This window comes from Palaemon carinicauda, chromosome 1, assembly GCF_036898095.1.
Source record: "Palaemon carinicauda isolate YSFRI2023 chromosome 1, ASM3689809v2, whole genome shotgun sequence".
NCBI lineage: Eukaryota > Metazoa > Arthropoda > Malacostraca > Decapoda > Palaemonidae > Palaemon > Palaemon carinicauda.
In genome coordinates this window covers 229791952-229812944 of record NC_090725.1, presented here as the reverse complement: position 1 = coordinate 229812944, position 20993 = coordinate 229791952, and the positions used below count along the sequence as shown (strand labels likewise).

The 20993-nt window shown below is 35.0% G+C and overlaps 1 protein-coding gene and 1 long non-coding RNA gene across 3 annotated transcripts in view; one reads left to right on the top strand and one right to left on the bottom strand.

Annotated features, from left to right (window-relative positions):
• LOC137654206 (protein tramtrack, alpha isoform-like) overlaps window positions 1–5492 on the top strand; it is a 236722-nt gene extending 231230 nt beyond the window's left edge. Inside the window, exon 8 of the mRNA XM_068387864.1 lies at window positions 3458–5492. Coding sequence (XP_068243965.1) covers window positions 3458–3638 — 181 coding nt within the window. The 3' untranslated portion in view covers window positions 3639–5492. The remainder of the gene's footprint in view (window positions 1–3457) is intronic.
• The window catches only part of LOC137654236 (uncharacterized), a 344104-nt gene that overhangs the window by 194411 nt on the left and 128700 nt on the right, over window positions 1–20993 (bottom strand). Inside the window, exon 3 of one of the 2 annotated variants that reach the window (XR_011046572.1) lies at window positions 4428–4459. This is a non-coding gene — a long non-coding RNA (uncharacterized lncRNA). Of the gene's footprint in view, window positions 1–4323; window positions 4460–20993 lie in introns of those variants that run through there. The other variant, XR_011046570.1, reaches the window with a different exon arrangement.

Sequence of the window (20993 nt, the reverse complement as noted above, 5' to 3'; positions counted from 1 at the left end):
TGTGATTACCTCAACTAATCATTTTCTACAAACTGCATGGTCAAGATGATTAATAAATTAAAGAGAAGCCATGTTCCTGGATGTAACTCATTCTGATTACCTCGGGGTTCTTCTGGAAAAGTTACCAGATCAGAAGCTGCTGTCTGGATGCCAAGAAAATTGCACAAAGAAATTTTCCATCTTGCACTACTGTAGCAGGCTATTGGTGTATTATTGGTACACAAATTGGAGGCGCTCTGCAAATAAATGGAATTTAATAGAATTTCATCCCAAAGCCATCTAACCAAACACATAAATGGTTGGGATCAACGAGTCTTCTAGGGCCTCCAAATTTATCATCGATGTCAAGTATATCACCATAGTTATAACCAAGAGTTTTTAAAATCCTGAATCTAATTTCCATAAAACTGTTTCTGGCTTTAGAATGGAGAACATGGATAAATATTTCCCATTCCTGTATTCTATAAATCACCAACAATGCACAAAGATGATTAACTGGAGCTGTAGGCTACCTTCCGTACTACAAATGTTATGGAACCACATAACAGAAGTAGGCATATGAAGAAAAAATAAATTCATTATCCATAACACTAAATAATGAGGATCAAGGGAAAACATCATAATCTACAATAACATATCATACAGCACGGTCTTCAAGGAATAAACCAAAGCACTTAAAAACGAAAACTATCAGAAGGAGTACTTGTATTCATTACAAAAGTATACCACAGATTTATTCAAACACTTCAATCTGCTGTTACCCCAGCTACTTAGTGATAGTAATGCTCCTAAAAAGATAGATTGAAAAGACTACCAGCATCTTGCATAAATACATATCTCCAGAAATGGTAGTTATACCATTATAGGTCTCCATAGTCATCTACAATACCATTCAAACAGACACAGGACACTTGGAATGAATAAATTATTGTAATTTATCCAATATCATAACTCAAACAGTCACTAATGCCAATGTCAATGAAAAGGCACTATTAAATGTTATTTTCTTATATATACGAAGTAAAACTATAAAGCTTTTGTAGAAGTTGTAGATGGCCAGCTTTTGAAATATATTAAAAAATATCACTGTGAAATATCCTGCTACTCCAAGAATTTTGGCAAGATCATATCAGCCATTCTGGTCTTAATCCTTGGAGAAAAGTAAATATATTAGGTCTCCAAGGTTGGAGAATTCAGTCAAATAATGTCTTGACAGTCAAAAGAACCAGGCAGTTAATACAGTATGCCTAAAAGTTCCCTATCATTAAAAACTAATGATTTAGTTGGCTATGACCAGCTCTTTGGTAGAGACGGCTATGTCTCACTTCCCTGACATTTTGTTACACTTCCAAGGAGACATCAACCCCATGGCCTGTCTCCTTTTTTCTCCCTTATTATATTCCATCTATACCGTAAAATTTCTTACACATGGCAAAAAATCATTGCACAATAGTACATCTCCTTGGGAGCTGATATCTCTTTTGAGTAAATTTAATAAACCACTTAAAATATAAGAATCATAAAAGCCATCCAAGATTTGAATGGCTTATAACCTGCAAGCCTGTCAAAATTAAAAGCAATGAATTAATATAAACAGCCACTGATCACGTCTTCTGTTTGCAGGTATAAAATGACATACTGTAAAACATCATTGAGTAAAACAAAGGGAAGACGCTTGATATGGAGGCAAGAAAATGAAAATATGTTAATAGTAACAAGTGGCAGCTGAATATCCAACAATACCTTATTCAGTGTGTTATAATGCAGTAGACAATTACTGTACTAAAAATAATAACGTACCTAAAAAAAAAGCTGTTCGTTTAAACTAAAATGGATTACCAAAATTTTAAAATTGAAAATATTTCAATGAAGAATACTAGCAGCATAGCTAAAATTCATCATATATTCATTAACAATGTTTCGAGAAACCTTCAATCACAATGTTAGAATGTGGAGCTATAATTACAATTCGAGTTTAAAAATTAAACTTGAAGCATCTAGAATCTTGAAAAGATTAAGTATATAATAGTATGTAAAATTTAGTTTTTTTTTATTCACTTACACCAAGCACTTCTGACTGATCATTCGTGAGAAATAAGCGTGCAAAGGTAGCTAGCATTATATTAAGAATTAAATTTAAAATGGACATTTCCTCCTCTTCTTTATTTCAACTTGATTCCCCTCCCCTTAACATAATAATCCATCTAACATTTTTTTGGTACTGAAATTCAGGTTCATCATTAATTTTCTTTAGAAAATCACTGGCAAAATTTTATCTTTTATTCTGTCACAATTTGTACCATTTTACTCTTAAGTCTCCCACTTCAATGTTCTTATTCCCCTCCTTATACATACTCTTACTTTCTTAAATTCTTCAGAAATCTATCTACCTACCAATATATCCCTCAATTTATCACTGCATAATGTAACAATACAGATTGTAGCCTACCTGTCACTGAAATCATTAATATTTTCTCGAAAATCATATCTGAATACTGTATACAAAATCCTTTGTAATTCAGAGTAACCAAATTTCTTTGATGGCTTATTCATTTCCACTGAACTTTATAAGAAAATTTTAAACTATTTAAATTAATGATGCTTCATAACTTTTTCTGTTATCATATTCATAGTTCCAGCATACAAATTTATTTATCTAAACCGTATCTTCTTCACTAAAGATTTTTTCTTCACAGCATTAGACATATATCCTTGTTGAATCAAACTGATTTTAAGATATTCAAACATTTATAGTCGTCAAACATCACTTCCATAAGAGAAAGTATTACTATACTGCAGGCATGGTCTCGACGATTTAACCCAAGATACATATTCTTACTCACGGGATTTTTTAATATTAATATGAGTATATTACCTCTCTACACAAACAAATAGTGCTATAATATTGACACTTTTTTTCCAGTCAAGTCTTAAACTCACTCCATGTTGATTTATTATAACGGGAAAATCTTGGTTTTAGAAAACTAAAATAATTTCTGACCACCTTTCTTCATAGAGCAAAGCAATGCTATGTTTATGATGTCCAAATATGGATACTGTATGTGGATGCATAACTTGATTTTCTTTGAAAAATGTAAAGATTGCCCTCAGCTGTTATTATTTATTCAAGGCAATAGTGAATACAGATAACACAATAAATTTATATCATTATTATCATTTTATAATTACACTGAACATAACAACGTAACTATAATGATAGTAATAGCAGTTAAAATAATGAACATGTAGGTTAAAACAAAATTGAATAAGTACATTGAATCTGACAAACCGTTTCATTTTCATTTTTTAAGATGATCGAATCAACTTCACAATGACCTTATTTTTCGTACTGCAGAGAAATGGCTGAAATAAATTCCTCTTTATTTTAAGCAGCAGAATTCTTCATACATCAAACCTGATCAAGAACACGTTACTAAAACCTTTCCTTTCTCCTCAGGATAAAAATAACTTCGGGTGAGCGACCTCGAAAGCGGGACTGGGAAGGCGTCAACAGAGCCATGGAGGAAGCCAAAAGACAACAAGAGGAAGCCATGGTCAGTGCCATTATTGCCAGAGTCAAGCTAGAGTGTGCCATGGAGGGTGAAGACTGCTCTAGACGGGGCTACCAGAAGCATTAATTAGACGCATTTTAAGGCAGTTTTACTAGTTTTCCTGATGGTCTTAGAGACACGAGAGACGAATCATTACATGTTTTCGATGTATATAATTTACAAATATAGGTTACTCGAATCGAGCTGATAACAATAATATAGAAGTCATGGGCTGGCATTTAGGACAAGTGGTTTTTTGTCCACACAGTTTTCTTTTATTATGAAACGAGAAAATGTCTGAAACAACGTTACTGTGTTGTACCTGCGAAAACCAAACAGATATCGAAATGCAGTGAGAAAAAAGACAAAAGTAACCCTAAAAAACAGAAAAAAAATACAAGCTTTAATCTAGTGTTACATACAGGGATCTTGATCCCAACCTTTCAATGTTTAAGGATAATATTCGAGACTAGGAATAATACTATTACTACTACTACTACTACTACTACTACTACTACTACTACTACTACCATTGCTACTACTATTACTACTACTATTACAATTATACTAATAATCCTATAGAAACAAACCATTTTACTTTGATAGAAAACCCACAAATAACTTTTTCTACTTGGATCTCGTGTTCACTGTGTGAATGACCACTTTCCTCATTTTGCAATAGAAAACGTTCAATACACCGAAAATACGCTGCTTTACCTTCCGTGATGTCACCAAACCCAAAACGAAAGTAAACTGCAATCGATTCCTAGACTTGGGGTTAACAACAACGAAGCTTTGTGAAAAAAAAAAACAAGAAGAAAATGACAATTCACTGGTCTTGTGAAAAGAAAAATGAAGATAATAAGGATATTTTACCTTTTTCAGTGATGTTTTATGGTGAAACCGATCTGGAAAAGAAAGAAAACGGTAAAATGTGATATACTGTAAGTATAAATAACTATAAGAAGGAAGCAAAGTCTAGCATAAAAATAAACGCATGGATGTATTACATGTAAAAATCATACATAAAACGGTATATATACAATCTATAAATATTAAGGAAAGCCCCATTCTAACAAACACTCTCTCCTTCTCACTGGTGTCTCTGTGCTGACCCCAGTGGCATTCTAGTACATATGAAATACAACAAACAGTATTGTTAAGTATCTTGAGTCTGTAGACATGATTTCTCTGTAGATATGCGAGTTCATACACCTTCATGATACCTCAAAAGGAAACCACAGCCATTAGCTGCCCTCGATTGAGAGGGTTATTGATAATTATAGAAAGGAAAGCCTCACTGAATTCAAGAAAATCGTTTAAAACATATAGGGTGAACATTCACACACATACAGTATATTCTTAAAATTTCATGTAGCATTAATTTGTTAAGATTTTGTCATCGCTACACCTGATTACAATACATATATTTCCCTCATGAATATTATGACAACATGAAATTAGTTCAAAAGTTATTAAAGAGTTGTACATATAAAATTAAAACCTGAAAAAAAATTTAAATTTGATTAAAGCCATGAATCATAACCCAGCTATAAATTTTCAAGCAAACCCCTAAAATGAAATCAATTACATACTTCAATGACATTAAATTAAATTAATATACAAGTTCAATCGTAACTAAAAATCACAAACTTATATGAGGTAACTTCTCTCCTTACTTGCATTATTGTTCTATTCAATAATAGATGTTACAATAAATATATGAAGAGAATTGTATATTCAAGACAAAGTAAGCAGCTTTAAAACTATCAAGATATATTTCAATTATCAGCCGTTTCAGGTTTAACGATGATGAAAATCGGCGGCAAATAAGAAATAATACATAATTCTGTCCATAAGCTTACTAATTTATGCATTACATATACATAAATAACTGAGCTTACACATACATCCACATGCATATTCTCTCTCACATACACACACACACACATATGTGTATATATATATATATATATATATATATATATATATATATATATATATATATGTATATTTACATAATATATATATATAGTATATATATGTATATATGTATATATATATATATATATATATATATATATATATATATATATATATATATATATATATATATATATATATATATATATACATATATACATACATATATGTGTATGTAAAGGAAGATCCAGAAAGCTACATACTGTAAGTAAGTACTTTCTACATATAAATTTTGTGTGTGTGTGTATATATATATATATATATATATATATATATGTAGATAAATATGTATATATATATATATATATATATATATATATATATATATATATATATATATATATATATATATATATATATATATATATACAGCAGAGAGCTATATACTGTAGGTAAATATTTCTGACCATATTATACCAACAATCAGAAAAATAATGAATTATTCATAAAAACATGTACACCAAAACAACATATATATATAACATAACATACAATAATAAATAGGCCCTTAAACGTTTTCTATTTTTTAAAAGAAACAGAAACCAGACAAATAATGATTCCAAAGATTCGCGCAAGAGCTAAAACTTTTTGGTGCTCCTTTTGTCCAGTTACTTATCACTTGATATCTCATGAACATTAAAAATAATGAAATTTTTTCCTCGGTAGAGTAGAAAGATTAAATTTTTCATCCATTTTAGTGATATTTTTTTTTTCGTCGCTTGCTGTGAATGTGTGTGTTGAAAAGATAATACCAGAATATTGTGCAATTTCTTCATCTCGATGTGTTTCTTATTGTCATATATTTAATGAAGAAAAAAATCACTACGACATCTTTTTCAAGAGATTCTGTCATAGATTATAATATATGAATTATAAATATATATATATATATAAATAGCATAAGAATCTGTGCCACATGACTTAAAGACAAAAAGCTTTTTCCTTTTAATATTCTCTAGGTATTTTGTTGAATTTTTCCCACTGAAAATAAGTGTTAAGTGCAACCGAAGTGCAGTTGTTATATCAACGAATTTATCGTCTTCATTTCGCGCAAGTTGATTTCTCATCCTTTTCCTATATTTGACTCTTAAGGATATTTTCCGCGTGAACATTACTCCTAGGTGTAATCTCTTAAGATTTTTATTTATATTTTGCTATGAACTTTTTTGTAGATAACTTTCCATCTCACTTTAACTTTTACTGCCCCTCCGGCTGAAATAAAAAACACCTTAGAAAAATATACTTTGAAAAAAAAAACTTTATAAGAACATTATATTTTTTCAGTGCCCTTTCCACATCTCCCTCCTAATCCAAGACATCAAAATTTTTATCTTTCTGTCGGTCACAGTATTTAGAATCTTCTATACGTTGATTTCATCAATACCTTCATACTCATTTGAATAGCAAAATTGAGAAAATATGCACACTGTAAGTACATACAACTGGGTTCATGTCCATTAGCATACACACAAGTACATACTTATTATATATATATATATATATATATATATATATATATATATATATATATATATATATATACATATATATATATATATATATATATGTATATATACATATATATGTATATATACATATATATGTATATATACATATATATGTATATATGTATATATATACATACATATATATCTATATATATGTATATATATATATATATATATATATATATATATATATATATATATATATATATATATATATACATACAGTATACACCTGATACCAATCACACCCCTACCTGAATTGTGACTGAAAAATTGGAAGGCTTCGTTAGAATTTATTTCAAACGGTGTTATTAAAGTACACAATGTTTAAGCAATATAACTTGGAAAACCTTGACTCTTTCTAACTGTTCCAGCCAATTTTCATTTCCTTTCTACTTCTGATCTCTATCTGCCCTTACTTATTTCACCCAACTTTCAAAACCTTAAAACACAAATCACTTGCTTTACTGGAAATGTGAAACAATTAATATTTAAGTACCATTTGTTTCATAGGATATGAATAATAATAAGTATTTATTAGACATAATATTTCCAATACCTGTAGGTTTTGTTATTTCTGTCGCAATGTAAAAAGCATCTGTGATACAGTACATCGTTGACTTTATTTTCTTTAGGACCTGTCTTCATTTTGGGCGTCTAAATCATTCTTGGTACACTTATAATCCTAAACCGGCAGATTAAGGTTCTGAAATGTCCTTAAGTGTCAATGATGTGCTGAGTCTACAAATTGGGGTGAAAAGTGATCTTCAGAGTTCCATGTCACTTATGAAAAATCTTGTAAATCAAAAAAAAAAATTAAGAGCATGTGGTAGTCAATTGTTTAAATAATCTGGTTATAGCATGAAAAATTACACCAAATTTTTTTTGGATATATGTGACCTATGATTTAAGTATTTGTAAAACAAACAAAAATTCATAAATGTTGAAAAAGGTAATGTACACAGGCCATAATAATTAGTAGTCATGTATTAGCAATATAAAACTTAGGTTGACAATATTTGCGATCTACTCAATCTTTACTCAAAGTCTGAATTGAAAAGCAACCCTTCAATGAGTTTGGGGTACCTGGACCATAAGTACCTGAGACTGACCAACAGAAAACGCTGAATGGAAACGGGTCTACTAAATGAGAAGCCAAAGAAAAAAAGTAGCCAAAGAAAGAATACCAAAGATATAGGTTAAGATAGCTGACAGTCATTTATTGTTGCTTTTTTGTTGTTTAATTAGTTAATTAAGGTTGTTAATCCAACTCCGTTACCGTTAATGAACTACACATGATTTCAAACAGGGTCTTTTTCCCGTGTCGATTATGTGGGTGTTTTGTAGTGTATTAGAATTTATCCGAGCAATGAACAAAAGCATGCTTTCCCAAGTTATCAGATACAACACTTTCACATTTACTATTGATTCATTCATTAACTGCACATGTTCTGCCTCTTTACCTCGCCGCTTTGTAAAAGAATGTTTTTGGCCTTTCTATCAATGCATACTGCAAACTAAACCAACAAAATCCTAGTTCGCTTGAAGGAATTTCTCAAAATTTCTCTTTATACATCATTTTGCCACAATCGTCTGTTATCACTTGATTTTTATCCAATTTTAACAATCAAAACCCTGTTATTATACAAGTAATGTTTATTCAAGATGGTGTGAATGAAGTTTTACAGAAAACTGCATTGAGTTCTAATACCTTTCCGACACGATACAGCAAAATTATAGGATAAGTTAAAAAAAAAAAAATCCCAATTGGAATTTTCCCTGTTTGTTTTACATTCCCTCCTCCATATTTCTCTCTCTCCATTTCACTTAGACTTGAATAGCCGAAGTACGTGGTTTTGTTCAATGAGTGACCTTAGGGTCTCAATTTTTCATCGTGTTTCTTCTGTGATATTAGCTAACGTGCACATGTTAGTTTCGTCTAGCATCTATGTGTTAGCTTTTCTAGCATGAATTCATGTGTTAGTTTTTTGTATCATTATAAGCTCAAATGCCCATGTTCATCTTTAGAGTATTATTTTTCTTCGTAATACAAGGGATTATAACGAAAGCCTATGCTGAAGTCTGTTTTAAAGCAATTCCCATTTAAGTGCAGTCAACCCTAAGCATGTCTTTGACTTAGGTTCCAATTTTGTAAATAACACATGTGTTTGAATAACGAACTGTGGCCACTTCATGCTTCCAGTGGGCATCTGAATTGGGGAAAAAAATCATATTAATTAAGTGTTGTTTAAATGTACTGAAATAGCTTAGAGCGTTTTAGTCATCATATTAGAATGTTTACTTTGATAGTTCAAGAATCCTCATATGGTACCCAATATACACCATTAGAGGGTATACTTGGGGTTGACTGCTATATATATATATATATATATATATATATATATATATATATATATATATATATATATATGTGTATGTATGTATGTATATATACATATATATATATATATATATATATATATATATATATATATATATATATATATATATATATATGCATATATACATATATATGTATATATAATATATATATATATATATATATATATATATATATATATATATATACATACATATACATATATATATGGGAAGTAATGATCTTATAAAATACTTTAAATGTTCTGACTAGAATATTTTCTATGTATTGGTGATATAATTTCATTCAACACAGATATTTTCTGGAAAATTGCAAAAATCCTTTCTTACTGTTATGCCAATTTTAGAATACTGTTATATGATATTATTGTCCTTAGTCCTTACTTATATAATATTTTACTTTAATTAAAAAGTATATGATTGCAGTGTGTCTATCTTTATTTGATGATGTTGAAAAATAAAGTTTAAATTATTGCTTGTAATGTTTTGAAAAGATAAAGTAAATTAATATTTTTTTGTTACTTCTGTTGGTTCTTTATGAAGAAAAATGTAATAATAACAAGAGGATTTTTATGGGTAATAAAAATGGTAATTTACAACATAACCTCAGAATTTTCCAGGTTATAAAGTACTAAACGAGTGTGTTTTCTACACTTGTCTTTTGAAACATTTTGTTCAAGGTCTCGTATTTTTCCTGAACTTGTGGCATAATTTAGATACGAAAAAAATACCTAACAAGAAACAGTTGATTTGCGTAATAATAGTAAATGGTTGACATTTGCATGGACACAAAAAAAGAAAAAAAACAAAAAAAGTCTTTGATACCGGTATATCTTTAAACGTGTTTTTGTAGATTTTTTAAAATAATGTAGACTATTTTCCTCTTTCTCTTTACATTGGTTATTCGAGCTTCTTTCAAGAATTTTATATAAAAATATGAATAGTTCTATTTTCTTCCCTTTTTCCTAAGATTTTTTGCTATATATACAATCCAACATGCGCTCATAAGAATATAAATATATAAAAAATATTTCAAATGTATATGGGACAAATCCGTCTACGAATATATATACGACTATACGCATGTAATTCTATAAGCTTCTTACGTCATACACCAGAGAGTTAACAATTGCAAAGTTTGTATCTGATATTAAAGTGCAAATCAATATATATTAATGATAATTATAAATATAATGATAACATTGAGACTGCTTGATCATAGACGGCTTTGAGCTCATCGTGGCATAATTCAGTTAATGAGGGTCTTCAATTGGTGCAAAGTCAAGGCTCATGTGCTGGTGTATAGCAGAACGTTCTTGTGTTTAAAAAGAGTTCATTCCGAGAGAAACCAGTTACATTTCACTGCTCGCTGCACGACGAAGGTGAATTGTGCCCTGGCGGCTCTAAAAACATGAACTTAACAGATAAATGGCTATTCAAACAAATAAAGCAAAGGAAACCTCTCTTCCATTGAGCTAATCAAGTCTCCCAATCGAAGACCACTCCCGTTTTTCCTCACCCGAACCAGAACCCTTAAAAAGGTCCCTCCCAAAGTGTGTTTCAACCATAAAGATATTATCATTGATTTCTTTCATACTCATCATGTGAATTTTTTTACTTCATTCAACTTACCTCATGTTATCCTTAATCATTATTATAAACATAAAAAACAAAAGCAAAAAAAATAATAATAAAATAAAAGATGACGTTTCCGATCCTTATGCTTTATTAAGGTAGTGTGTTCCTTACCCGTCAGGTTTTTTCTATTCTAATCTATGTGACGAATACTCAATAAAATCGAGAATTTAAAAAAAGATTCAACTGTGTTTTTTACTTGTTCTATATTTCCTTATCCTGCACTTAGCATGTTACATCTCAATATTCTAAAGAATAATGGAAGATCGATATCAGCGACTTCAGAGTTTAGCATTAGTTGTGACAAAGGTGATTATTATACCGAGTCTTCCATCCCAAAGGAGAGCTCTTGTTCATCTATATGCATTCAGATAAATTATAAGAGGCAACCATCCATCACCTAAGCCAAAATTTTTTTTTCAACTTAGCCAACAATCAACCGTCTGCCAACTAATTTAAATGAAATATTTCTTAACTTAACCAGGCTAGAAAAGAATTGGGTAGTAAGACACTTACCATATAGCATTATGAGCAAAAGAACACCTAAAATCAAAACCAAGAAAAAAAAATACCACAACAAAGCAAACAATTAACCGGACCCTTTCTCTGAGATTAAACTAAAAAAAAAACAAGCAAAGGTTTGATTCTAAACACAAAGTGCATTACCATACATAGGCAGATGCAAACATATACAATATGTACAGAGTACAAAAGTATATCTTTACTCGCATAAATCCATGTATAACGGCTGTAAGTGAGAGAGAATTTCATTTCAATGAAATTAAGGGATTTTGACGAAGGAAAAATCTATTTCTGGGAAGAGACCTGTGACCGCCGGTGAAAAGGGTCCTTCTTTACACTTTTCTGATATAAATCTTCCAAATATACCAGAGAAAGATAAAAGCATGGAATGCCGAGGTTACTACCCTCGCGCGAGCACCTTGTGGGTGTCGTGTATACAACAGGGGCGTGTGAAAACCACTATTCACAGGCTGTCTTCCATTTAGATAATTCCTTCATCAAAGGGAAGGGCCGTAACAGAGGCCCTAGAAAACACACTTGGACCACGCCACCGACACCTAACACGAGCGCCCTCTAGGACATCCTTCTGCAAGAACATATGGCTTGACAAGGAAAGGGTGGGTCCGTACAAAATAACCGGTAAGGGTTTCACCGGGCATCACAGGTCTCTTCCCAGAAATAAATTTTTCCTTCGTCAAAATCCCTTTTCTGGGGCGACCTGTGACGGCCGGTGAAAATGTACCAGAGAATACCTTCCAAGCCCAATAAAGTAATAACATAATGAAGAGAATATAAACACCATGTAAGACAATAATATAATATAATACTGTAAGTAAACATAAAATTACAAACTAGCCAAAGGACATAGGGAACGTAAGGCTAAATAAATATGAAGACAAGGAAACATCTGAGTGTCCAAATGCAAAAGGCATCCAATCTTACATGTCTAAGCATATCTAAACATTAAAGGAACGGTAAATACAATAACAGTTAAACCATAGGAATTAAACATGGTAAATATCTTAGGGCTAACGAACCACCCAGGAGAGTGGCGACGTGGTGTGAGTGGCGGGTAGGAGGGAGAAGAGAAGAGATGGAAGAAAGGAAGAAGCAGAGATTAATGGGGAGAGATAAGACTCCCCGCTGCAACCGTTGGGTATTTAAGGGCCTGTAAGTTCTTTAGATAGTGTCGTTTGAAAACCATAGGAGATTTCCAACCCGTATATTTTTTAAGGTCATAAAAGTCCATGTTCTGGAAGTAATTGATGGAGGTAGCTACTGACCGTATATCATGAGCATGGGGAAATGATTCCGGATTAGCATGTTTAATGAAGTAGAGGATTTGTTGTCTGATACCTCAAATGGAAATAGCACCTCCTTGTTCCCTGATAAACAAGGAGCCGGACGAGCGGGTGGCAGTTCTAGCTAAAAAGGCTCTGAGAGTAGTGACTGGACACAGAGAAGGATCCTGGGGAAGAGGGATAATCTTCCAAGGGGACCACCTATTTTGCGGATCCTCATTTTTAGCTAGGAAAGCTCTGTCTGGAGAAAGGAGTACTTCGCTTGAAGGAAGGAAATCTATGTTTTCCGGGTTTCGTGAGAGAGCTGCTAGTTCTGAGATTCTAGCACCTGAGGCCATAGCCGTTAGAAATAAAGTCTTCCTAAGAAGAGTGATATAAGAGCAGGATTCATTGTCCATGTCCGACGCAAGTTTGAGGACATCGTTCAGAGACCAAGAGACCTTTTGCGGCCGAACCGAAGGTCGAAGCCTAGCACACGCTTTTGGAATAGATGAGAAATAGGAATCAGCCAGGTTAATGTTAAACCCAACAAGGAAGATCTTCTTCAAAGCTGACTTGATGGTGGTTATAGTGCTAGCTGCTAGGCCTTTGTCAAATAGGAACCTAAAAAACGAGATGGCTAAATTCGGAGACATACAAGTATGGTATGAATTCTTTAGGAAATCTGCTAGTTTCTTAACGGCCGAATCATTTTGACGAATTGTCAAGTCCCTTTTGTCTGATTCGATGAAGAGAACGTTTTCCGGGTCAATGTTTGCGTCTCTACGAGCACGAGCTGCAAACTTCATGAAGTCCACAAAGTTGAGTTTTGGCTATCCTTGAGGAATCTGACACAGTCTGAGTTTGGATTACTTGGGTCAGTTTAGGGAATGGGATCCGGAATGGACGGAGTTTCAACTCAAGGAGGAGAGGAAACCAACTGCTCTTTGGCCAGTGAGGTGCTACTAAAGCCACTGCCCCCCGGAAGGAGCGTAGTTTGTGTAAAACTTTTATTAGAAGATTCACTGGGGGAAATAGTGTAAGTGGGAGAGAATTTCATTTCAATGAAATTATACCAGGTTTATTTCAAGGAGACATTCCTACTACGAAGTTGCAGTTTCAATCAACAATTTCCAGTTATTACCATTTATTTCTTATGGTAAAAAGACTCTGGAGGGAAGCGTTGCTAACCTCAATCTGCATCTTTACAAAGAAACTGCGTTGACGATATTCTCTTTGGGGATGACAAATATGGCTATTACAAGTTACAAAGCTTCTTAAACTGACTGCTGCTAAGTAAGGTATCGGTTCATTTTAGAGATGCTTTAATATGCAAGAATTCTATCTACTTTACATATAACCAGGAAAACTATGTAATTGAAGAAAGAGCTTATTAACATAAAATATTAGGTAAACTTTTCATCAGTGGAATCTCCATAGGTTTTAAGTGACTGAGACAAATGGATTTTTGGAGAGCCTAAACTGAATCCTCATTATCAATATAACCATAAACTATCGGAGACAAAATTATGAGTGTATGGACTTTTTTTTATTTTTAACACTAACCTACCCACAAGGGTGTGTGTGTGTGTGTATATATATATATATATATATATATATATATATATATATATATATATATATATATATATATATATATATATATATATATATATATATATATATACAGTATACATATAAAGATAGATAGAGTCATACAAACAGATATATATATATATATATATATATATATATATATATATATATATATATATATATATATATATATATATATATATATATATATATATATAATGTTTTTTAAAATTATGTAATACATAGGAGAATTTAAAGACTGATTGTTTATATGGAAAGCAACAAAACTATGTAACTCCTTAATGTAATTAAATTACATTTCTATAACATATAAATATGTTGTTCATCAATGAAACTATATTCCCAGATCATACTCTTAGGCAAACATACCAAAACACAGAATGTCAAAAATAAATACATTAAAATAAATAAGAATTAAAAGTACCTTTAAAAAGAAAAACTGTACATACTTTTCACATCACATTACACAGACATGAAACATCTCAACTTCCCAAGGATTGGACATTCAACTACAAAATGTTTCAAACAAATGTCATACATATATGATAATTCCCTAGGTTGATAATGAACAAGAGGTAGATTGGCTGTTTTCATAACTGCATACTTACTGTATTTTCAGCTAGAATCAACTAAGATATACAGTATTCATTTTTTATTACTTATGAATACATTACTAAATAGAATATGAGTTATCCTACGCATGCTCAAAGGGAAAAATATTTCTTTTCATTGTTAATCATAAGAACTACTTCGGACATTTATTGAGAATCGCTACCAACAGGTGTTGAGCAATTTTGTTTATGTTTTTACTGTCTTCTTATCCACTAAATTTTGGGGAAAGGATGGATATCCAATGACTAGTTAAGTATTGAATAATAAGTCCTATAAAATTTTTGCTCAAATAAACTTTTAAACCTGCAATCTTATCTTCTGGAGTTTCAACTTGTTGCAGATCTGAGCATGGAGAAACCCTTGGGACTTATTCCATTCTTTAACAAAATGAGAAGTACTAAATCAGTGACAAGAATATGTCTACAATATTCCAAGTCATTCAAGTCCTAATTCTATTGACTATGCAAGAAACGCTATTCAAATGAATCAAGCTAACTGTATAAAAAATCCTGTTCACAATAAAGAGTACCTTTGAGAGTCCCAAAAACTCTTAACACCACAATTATAAAAGTGAAAGAAAGATAACCTAAAAAGTGTCCCGGCTCTGACAAACAAACGAACCTAAATTACAACAAATCATAAACTATTGGATAGTATTGGTACATATTTCAAATGCAATTATCAAAACAATTAATTACATTTGCACTGAGCTGCAATTACTACTTTAACCAGTGACAGATTTTTGAGGAAACTGACAGACATTGCAACATTTCTAAAGACATACGCTCTCACTTTAAAAACGAGTAGTAAAGGCTTATCTAAAATTCCGATGTACATTATTGATTATGTTCTTTATAAAAAGACATTGTTTCACTGTCCTGTAAAGTATCAAATCTCTTAAAATGTACTTTCCAAGTTCTAACTAAAAACAGTAATATCATGAAGGACGTTGATGATAAATTAATCCAGAGCCACTAAGAAGTGTCTGGTAAGGTTTGTGGTCTCATTTGTGTGTTGTGCCTCTTCTCAGCAAAGGAGCTACTGAGTGAGGAGGAAGAGGAAACTTGACTTATCCTACTTTCTTACCTAAGAAAGATCTGTGCTTTGTCTCTGAAGTCATAGATTTTCCCATTACAAGGTCTTCTGTTAGGGTAAGAGTTTTGTACTCACTAGCAGCTCTAAGCAATTGATATGGTGGGTTGCCTCAACTGGATTCCACAAGCCCAACAGATGGAGCCATCCAAGATTGCTCCCCAGCCCGAGCTGGAAGCATCTGAAAACAGAGAGAGATTTCGAATTCTGATTTCGAGCTTGGTTCATTCAAGGAAACTGTCTTTGCACTTCCACTACAGCAGAACTTGGTCCTGGATTGGAATGGGTGAAATAAGAACCATCTTAAGAGATGACCTTCTGACCAAAAGTGCCTTGAGATGGAATTGTAAGGACCTCGCTGAACCCAGCTTCCATCACTAACTTCACAGAAGATGCCATGAAAACCAGGAGGTTTATCAACTTATGGACAGAACAAATTTGATGTGTGTTGTACTCCCTTAAGTCTGTTAATAAGAAATTTATTTTATTCTCTGAGGGAGGAGCCTGAAAATGAAGTTAGGCTATCCCTATTTCTAAATAGAAAATAAAGTCAGAGATAGAAGAGACTTCTACCAATTTATGAGAAGCACTAGAGTGGAGAGATGTAAAATTACAGTATGGTTTTGGCCATCAAAATCCATTTAAAAGGTATTCCCCACGACTAACCAGTCATCCATGAAAAACAAAATGCAAAGTCCTATAAGTGAAGCAGTTTTACAACTGGGCCCATGACCCTAGTAAACAATTTAAGAGCTGTCCTTAATCCAAAACACAGACATTTGAGCAGGGAAATCATCCCCCACATGAAAACAAATTTCAGAAACTCTTAACGCTGGATGCAGTGGCGGCTCGTGTATAGGCACTGTGAAACTGCAGCAACCCCTATTTTCACTTGACATTATTAATAACACTCAACATAATAGTTAGTTTCTTTAATTCTTTTTTATAATTGTATAATACATAATCCTTAAAACTTAATTTCAGTAGCCATATTTCTGTTTATGAAAAATACAAAAATCTTTGTGTAGAACTGAGTACTTTACAGTTCCAGCAACATGATATTTTATTGTTGCATGCATGTGCACTCAGGAAGCTGCACAAGACACTGAGGGGGAGAGAAAGGACTGTCGCTCTCACAGTGCAGCCTGATCTTAGTGTGATGATGGATGATTGTTATTTTTTTACGCCATGCATGTTGTGCTAGAAAACCGTGTAACACATCTTGAATGTGATAAAGTAGAGACTAAGATTATTATCCTATTTCCAGCTATTCTATTGGATTATTTTTTTTTTGTTGGGGGGGGGGTATTTTACAACTTTTTCGATTCTCATGATAATTCCTATGACTACATCAGAGACATAACGCTGCTTTTCAACACTGAACACAAAAACTTAACTAAGAAGCACTATGAATTCGTAACGATTAGATGCACTTGCAGTACTTTCAATGGAGAATTTTTGGGCGAGATAGCCATGTTGTCCTGATGGAAGATTCCTTTAGTAGTTTCCTAATGGTATATATGACTACAGTGGATATTCCCAGAGAATTAAACTAAAGGTTTCCAGAATTCTAACTTCTGGCGCGAGTACCCTTAAGGTTATCCTTTAGGATATCGCATAATAACAGGGGACGTATTCTTGACACGCCACATAGCTATCTGCACCACACATAGCGTTAAAGCTTCGAGAAGGGAATTAGTGGCAAGATATGGGAGGAGCCGTTACAAAGTTCTCCTCCTCCGTTACTGTTATGGGTACTCGGATGACGTCATTTGCGTCGGCCATCTTGCTGAAGTCATCACCGCCCGCCAACTCCATTCCTTTTAGCGTTAAGACCAGCCCCCATGATACAGTAAGATCGGGAGGGGGCCTGCCAAGGCCTTATAGAGAACAAAGGGCGGGTCCATCAGGACAACATGGCTATCTCACCCAAAAATAGGGCAAGTCTCATTGTCCAAACCTGAGGCAAAAAGTAGCACCTTGTCGAGAGACCAGGAAATAGGTCTTGGAGGGGCTGCAGGTATGAGTCTAGAGCATGCCTTCGGCAACTTGTTGAAGATTTCGCTGGACGTCTATTTGAAAGGCATATAGTAAGGCTCTTGTCAGGGCCGATTTGCATGTGGAAATCGTGTTGGCCACTAAGTCTTGTCCATGAAGGTGAATGAAGAAGGACAAGCAGAAATCCATCGATATTTCCGTAGGATTTCTCGCCTTGACAAAGGCCACCCATTTCTTCCAAGATGACTCATATTGCCTTCTGGTAGATTTTGTTTTATATTCCTCTAAGAAGTCTAAGCTTTCTTTTGAGATCCCAAACCTCTTCTTGACAGCTATGGAGAGAAAATCATGAGATGAAGGTCTCGGGGTTTCTGTGATGAAGCGAAGACAGCCGACTTCTGAACTTGTTGGGACAGAACTGGGTCCGGCAGGGGAATTAGCTTGGGTTGTAATTCCAGGATCAACGGGAACCAGTTGCTCCGGGGCCACTTGGGAGCCACTAGGGCCACTATTCCTTGAAAGGATCTCAGCTTGGTGTGGACTTTCAGCAGAAGGTTGGGTGGAGGGAACAGGTAAATCTTGGTCCATCTGTTCCAATCCAGGGACATGGCGTCCACCGCTTCCGCTCGAGGGTCCTCGTATGGGGCCACATAGCGAAGGAGTTTCTTGTTGTCGCTCGTTGCGAAGAGGTCGATCTGCAGTTCCGGGACTTGGTGAGAGATGAAGGAGAATGAGTCTGCATCTAGGGACCATTCTGACTCTATCGGAGCTGTTCTGGATAGAGCATCCACCGTCACGTTGCGGAATCCTTGAAGGTGAACTGCTGAGAGGTGCCATCTTTTCTTCTCCGCCAGACAGAAGATGGGCAACAACACTTAGTTGAGTTGGAGCGATCTTGAGCCCTGACGATTCAGACATCTGACCACTACGTCGCTGTCCAAAATCAGTCGGATGTGGACTGAGGGACGTGGGAACAGCCTCTTCCAAGTGAGAAAGACTGCCATGGCCTCCAAGAGGTTGATGTGAAATGTCTTGAATAGAGGAGACCACGTTCCTTGAACTTTACGTTGAAGGGAGTGGCCCCCCAATCCTTCTAGCGATGCGTCCGTATGGATGACGACCGAGGGTGGAGGTAGTTGCAGAGCTACCGATCTCCTGAGCTTCTTGGCCTCCGACCATGGCTTGAGGAGTGATCGTAGCCAAGTCGGTAAAGGTCTCTTGAGATCTCTTCGAGCGTTTGATGCGTATCTTCTCCAGACTCCCGATGCATCTTTTAGCTGTGCTCTTAGCACTGGGTCTGTCACTGAAGCGAACTGGAGGGAGCTGAGCACCCGTTCCTGTTATCGTCTTGAAATCCGTTTGGATTTGAGAAGTCTCTTGATAGACCTCGCTATTTCCTTCCTCTTCTTTAGCAGAATGGAAAGACGGTGTGACTGGAAGTCCCAATGTATGCCTAGCCATTGGAACTTCTGAGCTGGAGAAAGTCGACACTTTTTGGTGTTTATCTTGAAACCTAGATGCTCCAGGAATTGGATCACCTTCTCGGAAGCTTGCAGGCATTCCTCTTCTGATGCTGCCCACACCAGCCAATAGTCCAGGTAAGCCATCACCTGGACGCCTTGTAGACGTAGTTGTCTCTGCAAGCTTCGTGAAGATCCTTGGGGCTATGTTTAGCCCGAAGGGCATGGCTCTGAAGACGTACTGTCTTCTTTGAAGCCTGAATCCTAGGTAAGAGAAGGTCTGGCGATTCATTGGAATGTGCCAGTAGGCGTTCGCCATGTCTATCGAGACTGTGTATGCCTTTCGAGACAATAGGGCTCGTATGTGCTGAAGGGTCAGCATCTTGAACTTGTTGTTCACGATGAACTTGTTGAGAGGGGACAAGTCCAGAATGACTCTGAGTTTGTCGGAGTCCTTCTTGGGAACACAGAACAGTCTTCCTTGGAACCTGATGGACTTTGCCCTCTTGATCACCTTTTTCTTGGACGTATTCTTCCAGAACGGGGGTGGAGTGTTGGAAGAATCGGGGGAAAGCTGGTGGTGGTGTCCTTCAGCTCCAGCCTAGTCCGTTCTTGATGATGCTGTGAGCCTAGGGATTGAAGGTCCAACGATCCTGGAAGAGGCGGAGTCTTCCTCCCACCGGAAGCATCTCATTGCTTCTGGTTTCCGGAGGGCTTGCCTCCTCGACCGCTTGCTCCCCTGCCTCCTCTCCCTCTGGAGGGACGTCTAGAGGAGTCTCTTCCGGAGCCTCTACCTTTGAGACGAAAGGTAGTAGTCTGCCTCTCGTAGGCAGGCGTGAAGGCTGGTGACTGAGTCACCACCGGCTGAGGTACCAGTTGGAAGGTTTGTTGGGGCTGTGCCACCAACTGGGGAGCTGCAGCCATGGGAAGCTGATGTTTAGCCTGTCGAGGATGTGGCCTTGGTCTCTTGGACTTCTTCTTCGGTTGGGGGCCTTCATCCGGAGAAGAATTCCTTTTCGACGACATGCCCCACTTTTGGAGAAGGTTCCTGTTCTCCGTGGCGGCCTTGTCGACGATCTCCTTGACCAAGTCATTGGGGAAGAGATCTTTTCCCCCAAATGTTTGAGGAAATCAGCTTCCTCGGATTGTGTTTGACCGTGGCCGATGCAAACACGAACTCTCTGCAGGCCCTCTGTGCTCTGACGAAGCTATAGAAGTCCTTCGTCAGGGTCACCAGGTGGGTCTTGGCTAGGACCATGAATACACCTGGGGTCCTATGTTCCCCAGCCATTGTCTCCATGATCACTTGGAGGGAGAGAGAGGCAGCCAGCCTCT